The 15,573-nt window shown below is 39.8% G+C and overlaps 1 protein-coding gene across 1 annotated transcript in view; it reads right to left on the bottom strand.

Moving 5' to 3' along the window:
- Positions 1-2,277: 2,277 nt before the first annotated feature.
- LOC126412438 (asparagine--tRNA ligase, cytoplasmic) overlaps positions 2,278-15,573 on the bottom strand; it is a 38,532-nt gene continuing 25,236 nt past the window's right edge. Inside the window, exon 11 of the mRNA XM_050082036.1 lies at positions 2,278-3,510. Within this exon, the coding sequence (XP_049937993.1) occupies positions 3,288-3,510 (223 nt within the window). The 3' untranslated portion in view covers positions 2,278-3,287. The remainder of the gene's footprint in view (positions 3,511-15,573) is intronic.

The raw sequence follows: 15,573 nt of genomic DNA, 5'->3' as shown, positions 1-15,573 counted from the left end.
GCCTCTCATGGAAATAGCAGGCAAGGTGCACTTAGTATATCTGCTGGGGTCTCATCTGTGATTTGGAGGAGGCCCTGCTGGCAGCTATTGAATGCACTGGGTGCAACTGGCTGCCCAAGTGACATGTTGGCACAAATGATATCTGTCACTTGGGTTCTGAGGGCACCCTTGGCTCCTTTCAGTAGATGGCTGGATTTGGTGAAGGCAATGAGCATCACCTTCTGGGTGTGGGCTAAGCTATATATATGTAGCATTGTACTCAGTCTTTATTGTGGTCCTTTGGTTTGGAGCAGAGTGCGACAGTATTGGATGTGAATTTCTTTACCACTGCTACTGAGTGCAGTATTTTAAGGCTCCCCTTAACACGTCAGGGGGATCCTAGGATAGAGGAGTAGGTGTTGCATGAACATGGGCTTTTTTAGGTTAGAGAAACCCTCCCTTGGGATCAAAGGCGATTCACCTGACAAATTAGCCACAATGTCCTCAGAGAATGTTCGTACTTGCAGAGCACAGATAGAAAAGAATAATATCATTTCAGTAAACTGCAGGAGCATCCAAGGAAATGTCCCCGAGTTAGCATAACTTACTGCAGGTCATAATGCACAGATAGTATTAGGAACAGAAAGATGGTTGGAACCAGATGTTGACAACAAAGTCCTAAGTTCAGAATGGAATATTTATTGTAATGATGGGTTAGTCGCCATGGGTGGTAAAGTGTGTATTGCAGAAAAAGAATTTAAAAAAAATCTAGCAACATTATCAATACTGTTAACAATTTTCCTTATGCCGTTGTAATAGGGAGTGACTTCAACTTGGCAGGTATAGATTGGGAGTGATATGCTATCAAAACTGGTGCCAGAGATAGGGATTCATGTGACATCGTTCTGGACATCTTGTCTGAAAATTACTTTGAGCACATAGTTAAGAGAACCAGCTTTTGAGGAGTAACATCATAGAACTGGCAACAAACAGACCTGAACTTATTCCACCAGTTAATGGCGAGGAAGGTATCAGTGATCATAAGGCTGTGATGGCATCTATGACAACGGGTATTATAAAGCTTGTTAAGAAAGGAAGTAAAATATTTTCACTTAGCACGAGTGACACGATACAAATTTCAGAGTGAGCATAAAATATTCAGTGATAACGATGAAGATGTGGAGAACAAATGGAAAAAATTCAAAGGCATCATGCAATATGCTCTACACAAGTATGTTTTGAGTAAGGTCTTAAGAGATGGGAAATACCCACCATGGTTAATAGCCATGTTAGAAAATTGCTACATAAACAAAGAGAACTTCATATCAGATTCAAGGGAAGCAATAAAAACTTAGCTGACAAACAAAAGCTGAACGAAGCAAAAATGAGAGAAGGGGGTCAATGATTTTGAAAGTAAAATTTTGTCAACTAGTCTGAGTAAAAACAAACAGTAAGGGGTTTTAGTTGTATGTAAAATAAGTAAGTGGTCAAAATCATGTATTCATTCATTCAGTGACCATACTGGCACTTAAACAGAAAATAACAGAAGGAAGGCCGAAATACTGAATTTGGTGTTCCAAAATTGCTGCACTGCAGAAGATTGTAACACAGTCCCTTATTTCAATTGTTGTATCAATGTCGAAATGGCAGATATTGAGATAACTGATCGCAGAACAGAAAAACAACTGCAATCGCTTAGTACGGAAAAGGCATCAGGACCAGATGAGATACATATAAGATTCTACCAAGATTATGTGAAAGAACTTGCTCCCTTCTAGCAGTAATTTATTATAGATCGCTTAGGCAAGGAAGGGTACCTAGCAACTGGAAGAAAGCCCAGGTCAGGTCATTCTCATTTTTAAGAAGTGCTGCAGGACATATGCACACAACTATAGACCTATATTGTTGACATAAAACTGTTTTAAACTTTTTTGAAAACGGAAATGTTATAAAAATCAACAGTGATCCCATGAACAGAGGTCCTGCGAAACTCAGCTCGCTCTGTTCCTCCATGAGAGCCACAGCCCCCCCCCCCCCCCCTCCCCAATTTTCTCAGTAAAACAAAGGCCACAACACTCTCTTTGTGTATGTACTGTCAAGTCTGAGTCATCATCTTTCTTGTTCAAGGCAAGAATTCTGTGCAAGTTGCCCAATTTAGTAGCTGCTTTGACAAGAAAATGGTGATTCATACAATTTCATATTGAGGGTACTTAACCAAAATAGGAGGTGGAAGATGTAATAACTTATTCATGTTCACAATAATGAGACAAATTAACACATGAAGTGAAACAATTTAAAGTCATTTAATAAACATTTTTATTATTGCCATAAAGCACATTTTTTGATTTTGGTGCAATTTGCATTGAAGATGCTGTCAACAAGCCTTCATAATCCTTTCAGTTTTACACCTCCCTTAATAACATCCCACATTTGTCAGTTCTGTTACAAATGTTACTTAATCACATCCACATAAGAGAGGTTTTATTTTCATCTTGGTATGGTTGTACCTGAATAACACACTTTAATCACGGAAAATTATTTTCACCAATGTTATAGTTTCTATAAAAGTTGTTGATAAGATCTGATGTTCCTTCCACACAAAAACACATTACAGTTAAAAGCACTACTGCATCACTGCAACAGATCTAAACAGTAACAGCCATTGTAACAATAATTACAGAATTCAGCCAGAAATTAAAACCACTTTTTTTCCAGCATTCATTCCTCGTGCTCATTAAAATTTCGGACATTCTGTTTTGTATTTAACTTTTTCACTTACAAATGCTATGTCAGATCACTTTAAATAACAGATTCACACTCCTGTGAACCTGAACTGCCTCAATGCACAAAACTGCCTATGTTACATGCAATAGTGAAACTGCAAAAGCCCATTATCACACGCTGGTTTTTCAATTGCAGGACACTTTGCCAGAAAAACAATACATTTTATGGATGAAACCTTGCACAGATTTAATAACACACCAAGATGAGAAATAATTGCCCTGAACAACATCAAGATCTTACAAGGAAAGTAAGTAGGAATGAGGCATGAACTAACTGTTTGCTATAATTCTGTAATAGCTTTACTGTTCACTGTCATAATTATTTCTTCTGATGACAAAGAACTTCACTTTCAAAGCCTGTTCAGAGCAATCATGTATTTAATTACAGCCACAAAAGTTCTTAGCCCTTGAAACTCCTATTGCTTTCATTTTATAACACAATGTAACTATAATCCAAGTAACTATGAACAGTTAACAATGTGTGGAATGACCAACTGTGAAAGGAGCATATAAATTACAAACTGTTTATGGCTTACAGCGCTCAAGAAATCTTGGATAAAGACAGACTTCACGAATATGTTGTCTTGCAAGTAACCAGCACAGGAACCGTTCAAGACCTAACCCATAACCACCATGTGGGCAGCTGCCATACTGTCGTTGATCAGTATACCAATAGTATGGTGTAGGGTCAATTCCTTCACGGGCATAACCCTGCAGAAGAGGTTCCAACTGCCAAATACGCATGGATCTGTGAACAGAATATTATCAGAAATTTTTAAAAAAGATAAGATTTCATATTAAAAATGCTTTTCTGTATCAGAAAATTAGAAGACAATAGTAAATTTAGAAATAACTACAATGCAAGCAAAATAACTGCCATTTATGACCGACTGATTTTCAGTTTTAATCCACTGATCAATGTTTTTAAACATTGTGGATAGAGAATTAATTAAAATTAAGAAACAACGTAACACTGGCATATTACATCATTTGTAGGCACACCACGCTATTACAAGAACATCTCAATACCCTTGAGGCAAAATTCAAATATAGTTTAAATAATCTACATACTATTGTGCACAGGCTCAAATGACACACATTGACATCCATAGCGCCAATCCGAGGGGGTGACAGAGGCACCACAACTGGAAGATTTCTATACTGGATGTATCACACTTAATAGCAGCTGCTTCCAGTTGAGTGTGTCATCCAAGCACAAGTTTTGTGCACATTGTATATCACCATTAGTCAGGAAAATGATACAGCAGAAAGTGTATGAAGGAAAAGGGGGGAGAGGGAGCTAAACGATACAGTTTTTTGTGGAAAAATGTTCTGAAACCAGCCCTGATCGTGCATCCTTGTCATAACCCACTGGTCACTGGAATCTCTCGATATATATTTGTACATACTTTAATTCTACAAGTTGTGCCTCTACATGAATCTCTAATGGCTTGAGTACAATGAACATTCATACAACGATGTGACACTGTTAGAGAAGTCCTCCTTTGGGATGTTGCTCATCTCCTGCATCAGACTGGCTTCAATGTCAGTTACATTGTCAAAGTGTTGATCCTTCATATGAATTTCAGCACTTTGATTTCATCGTAATTTGTATCTACAACACCAAGTCTCATCACTAATGATGATTTTTTCCAGAAAAGAATTGTCCACATTTTGCATTACAATCAGGCCGTGGCAAGCACCCATGCATCTTAGTTTTTGTTCAGGAGTCAGGGTGTACACAACAAACTTTGCACACAGCTTTCTCTGGAGAACGTCTTGAAGACTCAATTTAAAACTGTTGTTCCATTTCAGTTTCGTGGTTCGATGCACTTAATGCAACTTGCAGAGTATCCATGTAGATGTAGATGTGACACAGCAACGGTGACACACTACGAAAGCACGTCCATTACGTACCACTGTCCACTCACAACTGACGGACTTCTTTCAAGCTGCCACGGTAGTTACTGTGCTGATGTTGCTTATACACCACGAATATAATCAGTCTCTGGATGTTTTGGGTAGACAGTGTATAAATGACTCACTCCATTCTCTAACACTGCAGTCCACAATTTACACAGGCGAATGCTACAACAGGTTTTTGTAAGGTCAGTGAAAACCATGTGGCACACTAAATACCAGGTCAGTCTTTTTTCCACAAGCTGTTTTAGGTGAAACATACTGTCTGCGCAAGATCTTCTGGTATTCTGTTTTTCTGCATCCACAATGTGTGATTCAATTAACACATTTACAATTTTTCCATATAATCTAGATGGTTGGTTGGTTTGTTTGGGTGGGGTATTTGGGGGGGGGGGGGGGGGTGAAGGGACCAAACAACATGGTCATCAGTCCTTTGATCCACGAGTGACACATCCAGAAGTAGAAATGTCCACAGACAATGTTCTCAGATCTAGCCAGGAGATTCATAACAGTAAAAGCGAGAAGGCTACAAATGTAATGGATGTCTTTGTAGCATCAATAATAAAAACAAGATGAAGGAAACAGAGAAACCAGCAAGCGGGCATCCTAGGTGCTCTGCATGCAACAGGAAATTTCCCCCCCCGTAGCTGTCCCCACCTAATCCTTTAGTCAAGAGTGCCCAGAATGTAACAGAGTTTGGCACATTGAATAGAAAAATAGGTGTGGCAGAAAGGAGGCAAAATGAATCTAAAAGTGATTGAAATACAGTAAAGAGGGATGAAAGAGTAACCTCGTCAAGGACATATGGTCCATGATCTATACTCCAGTGGGAGAAGCCCTGTCCCCCCAACCACCCTGCACCTGCTATGGAAATAGAGCAAAACCTTGTAACTCAGAATGAAAACCACTTTCATAGAGAAAACTGAGAAGCAAGTGAACCATCCATGAATCACCTGCTAATATTAGAGGTATTAAGTCCAGAAGTTCACACACAGCATGAAGGGAGCGAGCATTCCACCAAGATATAAACTACTGTCTGTGAGGTTCCACAACCACAATGTGGTCATCAGTCCTTTGATCCACGAGTGACACATCCAGAAGTAGAAATGTCCACAGACAATGTTCTCAGATCTAGCCAGGAGATTCATAACAGTAAAAGCGAGAAGGCTACAAATGTAATGGATGTCTTTGTAGCATCAATAATAAAAACAAGATGAAGGAAACAGAGAAACCAGCAAGCGGGCATCCTAGGTGCTCTGCATGCAACAGGAAATTTCCCCCCCGTAGCTGTCCCCACCTAATCCTTTAGTCAAGAGTGCCCAGAATGTAACAGAGTTTGGCACATTGAATAGAAAAATAGGTGTGGCAGAAAGGAGGCAAAATGAATCTAAAAGTGATTGAAATACAGTAAAGAGGGATGAAAGAGTAACCTCGTCAAGGACATATGGTCCATGATCTATACTCCAGTGGGAGAAGCCCTGTCCCCCCAACCACCCTGCACCTGCTATGGAAATAGAGCAAAACCTTGTAACTCAGAATGAAAACCACTTTCATAGAGAAAACTGAGAAGCAAGTGAACCATCCATGAATCACCTGCTAATATTAGAGGTATTAAGTCCAGAAGTTCACACACAGCATGAAGGGAGCGAGCATTCCACCAAGATATAAACTACTGTCTGTGAGGTTCCACAACCACAATGTGGGGGTGGCCCATTTCACAAAACTCTGGGTGAATCTGGTACGACCAATGCAGAGATGTCTTAGGACTGTGGATTCCTTCTGGTAAAGGGGAAAGAAGACCGCCATGCTGCAGGAACCATGTTTATTGTGCGGAGTTTATTAGATAGGGCAGTAGCCCACCAGATGATGTTCCATTTCTGGGTGAGCAGAGATCTCAGATGCATCCATAAATCTGCATTTGGGATTGGCAAAGTTAATGGGGAGCAAGTAAACACTCCTCTAGCCACGGGATACCCACACGACTTGGCATCCAGAGAGTGACAACTGATTAGGCACATGACAAAGATCAGAAAGACGGTCATCAATAGCAGAGACTAAAGTGTGGCAAGAACAGCATTGGTCAATAGCCTGGAGACTGCTCTTGAGCCATTACATATTAAATCATGGCCCATGGAGGGCTCTGCTAAAGCTGTCAGCTCTGCCACAAACACAACACATGTTCCTGGCAGCGAACAGCATTCCATAGCGGCAGTTGATGTAAATGCATCTCTCTTCTAATCCACATTTTTAGTCAGTGTAAAAGATGGTAGCATCACGGAACTCTTGAAGAAATGGACCTAACAGGTGCCAAAAGATCATGGGGGCAACAAACTTTAGGCCCCTGGAAGTGACTGGTCCTAATACGTAGCCTGGGCACCACCCAAAGGGGTGTGTGCAAGGAAAAATGGGTAGCACAGTCCATGGAAGGGTGATGGATATCTTGGCAGATGGAAGCTACATGCATTTCAACTGGTAATCCCACCTGATGGCAGGTATCAGGAGGACAACAGCCATCGTATGCTAAGACAATGGGATAGGTGGTATGATCAGGGAATTGTCAAATGCCAATTGCCTAGCAGACCAAGAGCTAGTACCATCTAAGCTGAAGAAGGAAGATCGCTGCTTTGGCAAGGAGACTGTGTATGGAACTAGTCCAAAAGACACCATCAGCCGGTCATTGATGGACTAAGTCTAAAAGTTTCAAAACTGAAGATGCCACCAAGCCATAAACCTGGAAACCATAGTCCAATTGGAACGAAATGAGGGCCCAGTAGATACGGATAAGAGTAGCAAGATCCAAACCCCAAAATGTGTGGTCAAGGAAGCACTGAGCACGAGCTTCTGCATGTAGATAGTCTTCAGGTGACGAATATGGGTCAGCCAAGTCCTCTTTTCATCACAAAGGAGGCCCAAGAAAAAAGACTATGCCACAATGTCCAGCTGCTGGATACCTATGTAGAGTTCTGGGTCAGGATGGGACGTGGTATGACAGCAGAAATGCATGACCCACTTTTTGTAGGTGAGAATTGGAAACCATGGGAAAAAGCAGAGCCCCACCAGATGGCACAGTGGAGCTAGCATTTAGCAGATAAGAGCTGTACTAAATGCAAAAATCATCGACATACAATGCAGGGGTCACCAGTGACCCAACTGAGGTCACTAGCCTGTTGATGGGATGAGAAGATGGTAACATTCAACACACAGCCCTTTGGGATGCTGTTCTCTTGTATCTGTGGGGAGATGAGTGAAGTGTTGACTCTAACCCAGAACAACCAGTGATATACAATCAGAGGAATAAAAAATCAGTATGGGCCTCAAAAGCCTTCAGGAGGGTAAGTAATACATGATGACACCAAGTGGTGTCTTTAACGTTCCCTGGCAGCACACACACTATTAATAAACTGAAATGACATTTAATTGTACTATGTACGCCGCTATGAAGCAATTCGTATATACTGTAATTGTTTAACAAAAAATATTATTTAATTTTGTATAAAGGACGTTGGTTATTATTGTAATATTTTCTGTAATAATATTCTCGATGTATTTATGATTTTAATATTTCTATACTCATAAAGTAATTACGAAATATGTTAATATCTGCGATGAAAAAAAGTAAAATACAGCCACAGAGGAAAATAATGTTGTAAGATTACAAAGAGATATTCATAATCAGCAATAGTATAAATAGCACTACATAATGTGCATTCTTTGTCGTCTTCCTCAAGAGCTGAGAGAGAGAGGAACCTGTGACGTAGCATTATATGAATGAGTAGACTTCTTTTGTCTGTATCTTTAGCCACCATTAGAGGAGAAATTATAAAGGTGTGTAATTTTAATTATTGTTATGGTCTAAATACATTATAATTTATCAAAATCGTGTATTACTAATGTAAATTAGCTTGCCCATGTCATCTATAATAGTTCTTTAAAGAATTTTCAGCACTTTTAGCGATTATCGTTGGTGTTGCTGGGCTGTGCAGCGACCGAACGATTTGCAGCAGCGGTACATTTAAAAAATTGTTCCGCTATAAAATTAACCAAACCCGTAAATCGGGAGCAGGTAAAATTAGCAGTGAATTACGAAATATTTTTCTTTTACAGCGATCATGAGGCTGACTGAATTTATTACTGGCTTTACATTTGTGCATTCATAGGCAGATAGTTAACGTTGAAGTATCTGTTGGTTCTTTCAATTTCTAAAGCAAATAACTTAAACGTATAGTGAAGTGTGTTTTATCAATGATAATTAAACGTTCAGGTCGGCTTGGCAATATTTAACCATTTTATGCTAACAGAGACAGTCTTGTGCTCCATAGCTAATGCCGGGAAAGAATTCAGTAAATATTTAAAAACCCACTGCATCTAGAAAATATGTGCCAAGGCCGAAATATGTAAAAAAATTAATTTAAATAATTTTCAAAGTCATAAATGTTATTAATCAGTTAGTTTGAATTTATCAGCATGAGAAGATTGCTAAAGTTCACGTAATTTTAAATGTGCTTAATTCTGTCTAAATGAATTTTTATTACCACACGTAAAAAATGGGGTTCTACAACAAAGTTCATACTGAAAGAGTAAATAACAAAAATATTTAAAGCCATTTCTTCCCCACTTTCATCCATTCATTTTACATAATAATATATAAAAACAGAGATGATGTGACTTACCAAAAGAAAGTGCTGGCAGGTCGATAGACACACAAACAAACACTAACATACACACAAAATTCAAGCTTTCACAACCAACGGCTGCTTCGTCAGGAAAGAGGGAAGGAGAGGGAAAGACGAAAGGATGTGGGTTTTAAGGGAGAGGGTAAGGAGTCATTCCAATCCCGGGAATGGAAAGATTCACCTTAGGGGAAAAAAAGGATGGGTATACACTCGCGCGCGCGCGCGCACAGACACACACACACACACACACACACACACACACACATATACAGACACAAGCAGACATATTCAAAGGCAAAGAGTTTGGGCAGAGATGTCAGTCAAGGCGGAAGTGCAGAGGCAAAGATGTTGTTGAATGACAGGTGAGGTATGAGTGGCGGCAACTTGAAATTAGTGGAGATTGAGGCCTGGTGGATAACGGGAAGAGAGGATATATTGAAGGGCAAGTTCCCATCTCCGGAGTTCGGATAGGTTGGTGTTAGTGGGAAGTATCCAGATAACACGGACGGTGTAACACTGTGCCAAGATGTGCTGGCCGTGCACCAAGGCATGTTTAGCCACAGGGTGATCCTCATTACCAACAAACACTGTCTGCCTATGACCATTCATGCGAATGGACAGTTTGTTGCTGGTCATTCCCACATAGAATGCGTCACAGTGTAGGCAGGTCAGTTGGTCAATCACGTGGGTGCTTTCACACGTGGCTCTGCCTTTGATCGTGTACACCTTCCGGGTTACAGGACTGGAGTAGGTGGTGGTGGGAGGGTGCATGGGACAGGTTTTAAACTGGGGGTGGTTGGTTACAAGGGTAGGAGCCAGAGGGTAAGATAAAGAGTTTGGGCAGAGATGGACATATGTCTTTAAATATGTCTGCTTGTGTCTGTATATGTGTGGATGGATATGTGTGTGTGTGCGCGCGCGAGTGTATACCCGTCCTTTTTTCCCCCGTAGGATAAGTCTTTCCGCTCCCGGGATTGGAATGACTCCTTACCCTCTCCCTTAAAACCCATTTCCTTTCGTCTTTCCCTCTCCTTTCCTCTTTCCTGATGAGGCAACAGTTTGTTGCGAAAGCTTGAATTTTGTGTGTATGTTTGTGTTTGTTTGTGTGTCTGTCGACCTGCCAGCACTTTCATTTGGTAAGTCACATCATCTTTGTTTTTATCATCCGCACATACACAGACACAAGCAGAAATTTGTAAAGGCAAAGAGTTTGGGCAGAGATGTCAGTTGAGGCCACACCTCAACCTCCGCTAATTTCAAGTTGACGCCGCTCATACCTCACCTGTCTTTCAACAACATCTTTGCCTCTTTACTTCCGCCTCAACTGATATCTCTGCCCAAACTCTTTGCCTTTACAAATTTCTGCTTGTGCCTGTGTATGTGCAGATGGATATGTGTGTGTGTGCGTGCGAGTGTATATCCGTCCTTTTTTCCCCCTAAGGTAAGTCTTTCCGCTCCCGGGATTGGAATGACTTCTTACCCTCTCCCTTAAAACCCACACCCTTTCGTCTTTCCCTCTCCTTCCCTCTTTCCTGACGAAGCAACCGTTTGTTGTGAAAGCTTGGATTTTGTGTGTATGTTTGTGTGTGTTTGTGTGTCTATCGACCTGCCAGCGCTTTTGTTTGGTAAGTCTCATCATCTTTGCTTTTAGATATATTTTCCCACGTGGAATGTTTCCCTCTATTATATATATTCATCAATATTGTACTAAAATTTTATGACAGCCTGTAGGCCAGATTATTCACTGAATTAACTACCAATGTAACTGGATTTCTCTATTTTTAGGTGGGGGGGTTGTGCTATTACACACAGCACTTTTGGGATCATAGAAATGACAGATTTATTTACTCTTGTTGCACGCAAGTAAATGTACAGTGAGATGGGTTTCTCTCATACTAGGATGTGAGAGACCTGCCCTAGGTTTTAACTTTGACAGCCAATCTTGTCAATTAATGGGATGTGAAAATTTCAGTAGACTCTCAATCCTGTGTAGACTCTCAATCCTGTCACTTGACAGGGTATCGTTTCTTCCACTTTTAAATACGTAATGACATTGTGTTGTGAGGGACATGTAGTTCCTAAAAGCACTGTTTACCATATGAAGTCAAACTGCTGGAGGGCAGGAGTGGTTCATTCAGTACATAAAGTAACAGAAGACATGGCTTTACATTTTTTATGGACGACAAAATTTTGCACGTATTGTAAGAACATGTTGTTGACAATGACAGTGAGGATCAAGATATAGAAGAATTGGGTCATAGTGCAAGTGAGTATTTCTTGTTTTGATTTCGTAAAACGATATTTTGTTTCAAAGTGTATCAACATATAAAATTGTTTTGGTTAGGTGTTGTTGTTGTGGACTTCAGTCTGAAGACTGGTTTGATGCAGCTCTCCATGCTACTCTATGCTATGCAAACCTCTTCATCTCCAAGTAACTACTGCGATCTACATCCTTCTGCTTACTGTATTCCCACATTCATCTCTTGGTCTGCCTCTATGATATTTTACCCCCCTCCAGACACACACAAACACTCCTCTCCACTGTACTTCTATTCTTTCCATTCTATTCAGTATCTCCTCATTAGTTACGTGATCTACCCATCTAATCTTCAGCATTCTTCTTTAGCACCACATTTCAAAAGCTTCTATTCTCTTCTTGTCTAAGCTGATTATGGTCCACGTTTCACTCCCATACATGGCTACACTCCCTACAAATACTTTCAGAAAAGACTTCCTGACACTTAAATCTATACTTGACGTCAACAAATTTCTTTTCTTCAGAAATGCTTCTTTTGCCATTGCCAGTCTACATTTTATATCCTCTCTACTTCGACCATAGTCAGTTATTTTGCTGCCCCAATAGCAAAACGCATCTACTTCTTTAAGTGTGTCATTTCCTAATCTAATTCCCTCAGTATAACCTAATTTAATTCGACTACATTCCATTATCTTCATTTTGCTTTTGTTGATGTTCATCCTATATACTACTTTCAAGACACAGTCCATTCTGTTCAACTGCTTTTCCAGGTCCTTTGCTATCCCTAACAGATTTACAATGTCATCGGTAAAACCCCAAGGTTATTATTTCTTCTTCCTGAGCTTTAATTCCTACTACAAATTTTTCTTTGCTTTCCTTTACTGCTTGCTCAACATACAGACTGAATAACATTGGTGATACGCTAAGACCCTGCCTCACTTCTCAACTGCTGCTTTCCTCTAATGGCCATCGACTATTGTAACTGCCATCTCGTTTCTGTAGAAGTTGTAAATAGCCTTCAGTTCCCTGTATATTGCCCCCTGCCACCTTCAGAATCTGAAAGAGTATATTCCAGTCAACAATGTCAAAAGTTTTCTCTAAGTCTGCAAATGCTATAAACGTAGGTTTGCCTTTCCTTAATCTATCTTCTATGAGAAGTCACTGGATCAGTATTGCCTCATGTGTTCCTACATTTCTCCAGAATCCAAACTGATTTTCTCAGAGGTCGGCTTCTACCCATTTTTCCATTCTTCTATAGAGAGTTTGTGTTAGTATTTGGCAACTGTGACTTATTAAACGGATAGTTCAGTAACTTTCACACCTGTATGCACCCGCATTCTTTGGAATATGAATTATTACATTCTTCTTGAAATCTGAGGGTATTTTGACTGTCTCATACACCTTGTTCACAAGTTTTGTCATGGCTGGCTCTCCCAAAGCTGTCAGTAGTTCTAACAGAATGTTGTCTACTCCTGGAGTCTTGTTTCCACTTAGGTCTTTCAGTGCTCTGTCAAACTCTTTACACAGTAACTTCCTCCATCTATGTCCTCTTCCATTTCCATAATATTGCCCTTAAGTACATCTCCCTAGTATAGACCCTCTATATACTTCTTCCACCTTTCTGCTTTCCCTTCTTTGCTTAGTACTGGTTTTCCATCTAAGCTCTTGATACTCATACAGGTGGCTCTCTTTCCTTCAAAGGTCTCTAATTTTCCTGTAGGCAGCATCTTTCTTTCCCCTAGCAATATATGTTCCTAGATCATTACATTTGCCCTCTAGCCATTGCTGCTTAGCCATTTTGCACTTTGACTTAGATAAGCCTTTATATTGTTCACAAAACTTAACCCCCATTAAAAATTTAAGCAAATAAACTGGTAACTCAAAGAAGATGGAAATTATAATCCAGAAGAAGAAATTTTATGTTTTCATAAAAGGTTATCATCACAGTTAAGTGCTGGCTTGCGTTCTCAATTTTTAAAAAGAATATTTGAAAAACCATTCTAAGACATGGCAAGGTTTACACGGCCAACGATTGATGTGTTAATCTTCCCCAACCTATCCCTCACACCTTCCTGATAAAGGAACTCTTTGTTTCAAAAGCTAGATATTCTATTATTATAATAGAGGGAAACATTCCACGTAGGAAAAATATATCTAAAAACAAAGATGATGTGACTTACCAAATGAAAGTGCTGGCAGGTCGACAGACACACAAACAAACACAAACATACACACAAAATTCAAGCTTTCGCAACAAACTGTTGCCTCATCAGGAAAGAGGGAAGGAGAGGGAAAGACGAAAGGAAATGGGTTTTAAGGGAGAGGGTAAGGAGTCATTCCAATCCTGGGAGCAGAAAGACTTGACTTAGGGGGAAAAAAGGACGGGTATACACTCGCACACACACACATATCCATCCACACACATATACTTACTTTGATATCTATTTACTGGCAGTACTACACCTGTGCTGGTGAAACACTGACCTTGACAATTTGCATGATGTCAAAATTAGGCTGGCTATACTGCAATAGCGATGTTGCAATAGCAGCCCTACGTAGACAATATGGTAAATGTAAGCTACTGAGTGAATAACTGTATATATAAGAATTCATTTTTGACATGCTATTGCGATGATAGCAAATAAACAACCACATAACAATGTAGATATAATCATAACAAATCATATGTTTTTGATAATGGAGCAAAGAAATACAGAAAATAAGCATTTGGTGATGACCTGTATCTTTAAAACAATATAGTACATGGTTTACAAAATAAATAATAACCGAGATTCCAACTTCTCACTATACATTTTATAATGACAATCATGCACTAAGTAACCAATATTCGTAGCTTTTCATTCACCATTTTACGGTGATTGGTGCAATCTCACCATCTAGATCCCCACTGTTCCTGTAGTCTGAATCAGTGCCAAAATCATCTTCATAGTTGTCATCACAAACACAAACTGAATGAATGTCTTTGCCCAAACTTTTGTACAAGAATATGCTTAGAGCCGTAACACTATACACCTTTTCTAACAGGACTGTGTGTTCGTCCACTGCTTTGTAATGGAAATCTGTACTTTTCAGCACAATTTTTAGTGACTTTTCCCAGCCCTGAAAAATTCACTTTCTTTTATCAACACTGATAACTTTGCTATGGTAGGATACCCTTTCCTGCTCCAGTAAGCATAAATATGCCTGCAAATTGCACTAGTCGTGAAAGAATTCCAGTTCGTGACAGGGTGAGGCTGCTTTTTCTTATTTCAGGGGTTGCTAAAAATACATCATCTGATCCAGAAAGCTTGGTCGTAATGACTCGCATCTATATCTTTGAACTTTTGGAATAACACTCCTTTGCTTACTGTTCTTGCACTAATTCCAATAGTTTGATTTCATGTTATCAGCAGAACTGACAGCAGTCTGTGAATACTTTCATATTCTTTTTCCTTCTTGCAAAAATCACAAGTTCTCGGCAGTAACTTCAGTGGCTTGCTGTCTAGCGGCACACCTTGATGCAAAGGACAAATGAAGTTTTTCCGAGTATCAGAATTTTCTAAACCACATTGAAACAAAGCACAGGACAATGCAAACACATGGTAGAAACCATATACAACACATGTTGTTTATGTTCACATCAAACAGAGCCAGCAATGCAGGAGCTTAGACATCACGACCAGCAATGATTACCATGCTGGGATTGGTTCACACCACATGCCTAGCACCTAGTGCTTCTCGTTCTTAACTTGTTCAGCTGCAATGCCAACTTGAAATGCATATGTAAAGTGCAACTTTTCAGCAGCTTGGGTATACACATTTTGCATCCTGAAAGTAAGTATTGGACAGCAATTGTATCTTATAATTTATGTCTTCTCAACTGACTTTCTTTGAAACTGCTGCTTCGCTTCCTCATAATAACATGGGCTGACAAGAATGAGTAGTAACATGTCCACTAAAG

Source organism: Schistocerca serialis, chromosome 7 (assembly GCF_023864345.2).
Source record: "Schistocerca serialis cubense isolate TAMUIC-IGC-003099 chromosome 7, iqSchSeri2.2, whole genome shotgun sequence".
NCBI classification, from domain to species: Eukaryota; Metazoa; Arthropoda; class Insecta; order Orthoptera; family Acrididae; genus Schistocerca; species Schistocerca serialis.
Note: the sequence above shows the minus strand (reverse complement) of the source record. Positions and strands in the feature narration are given on the sequence as shown.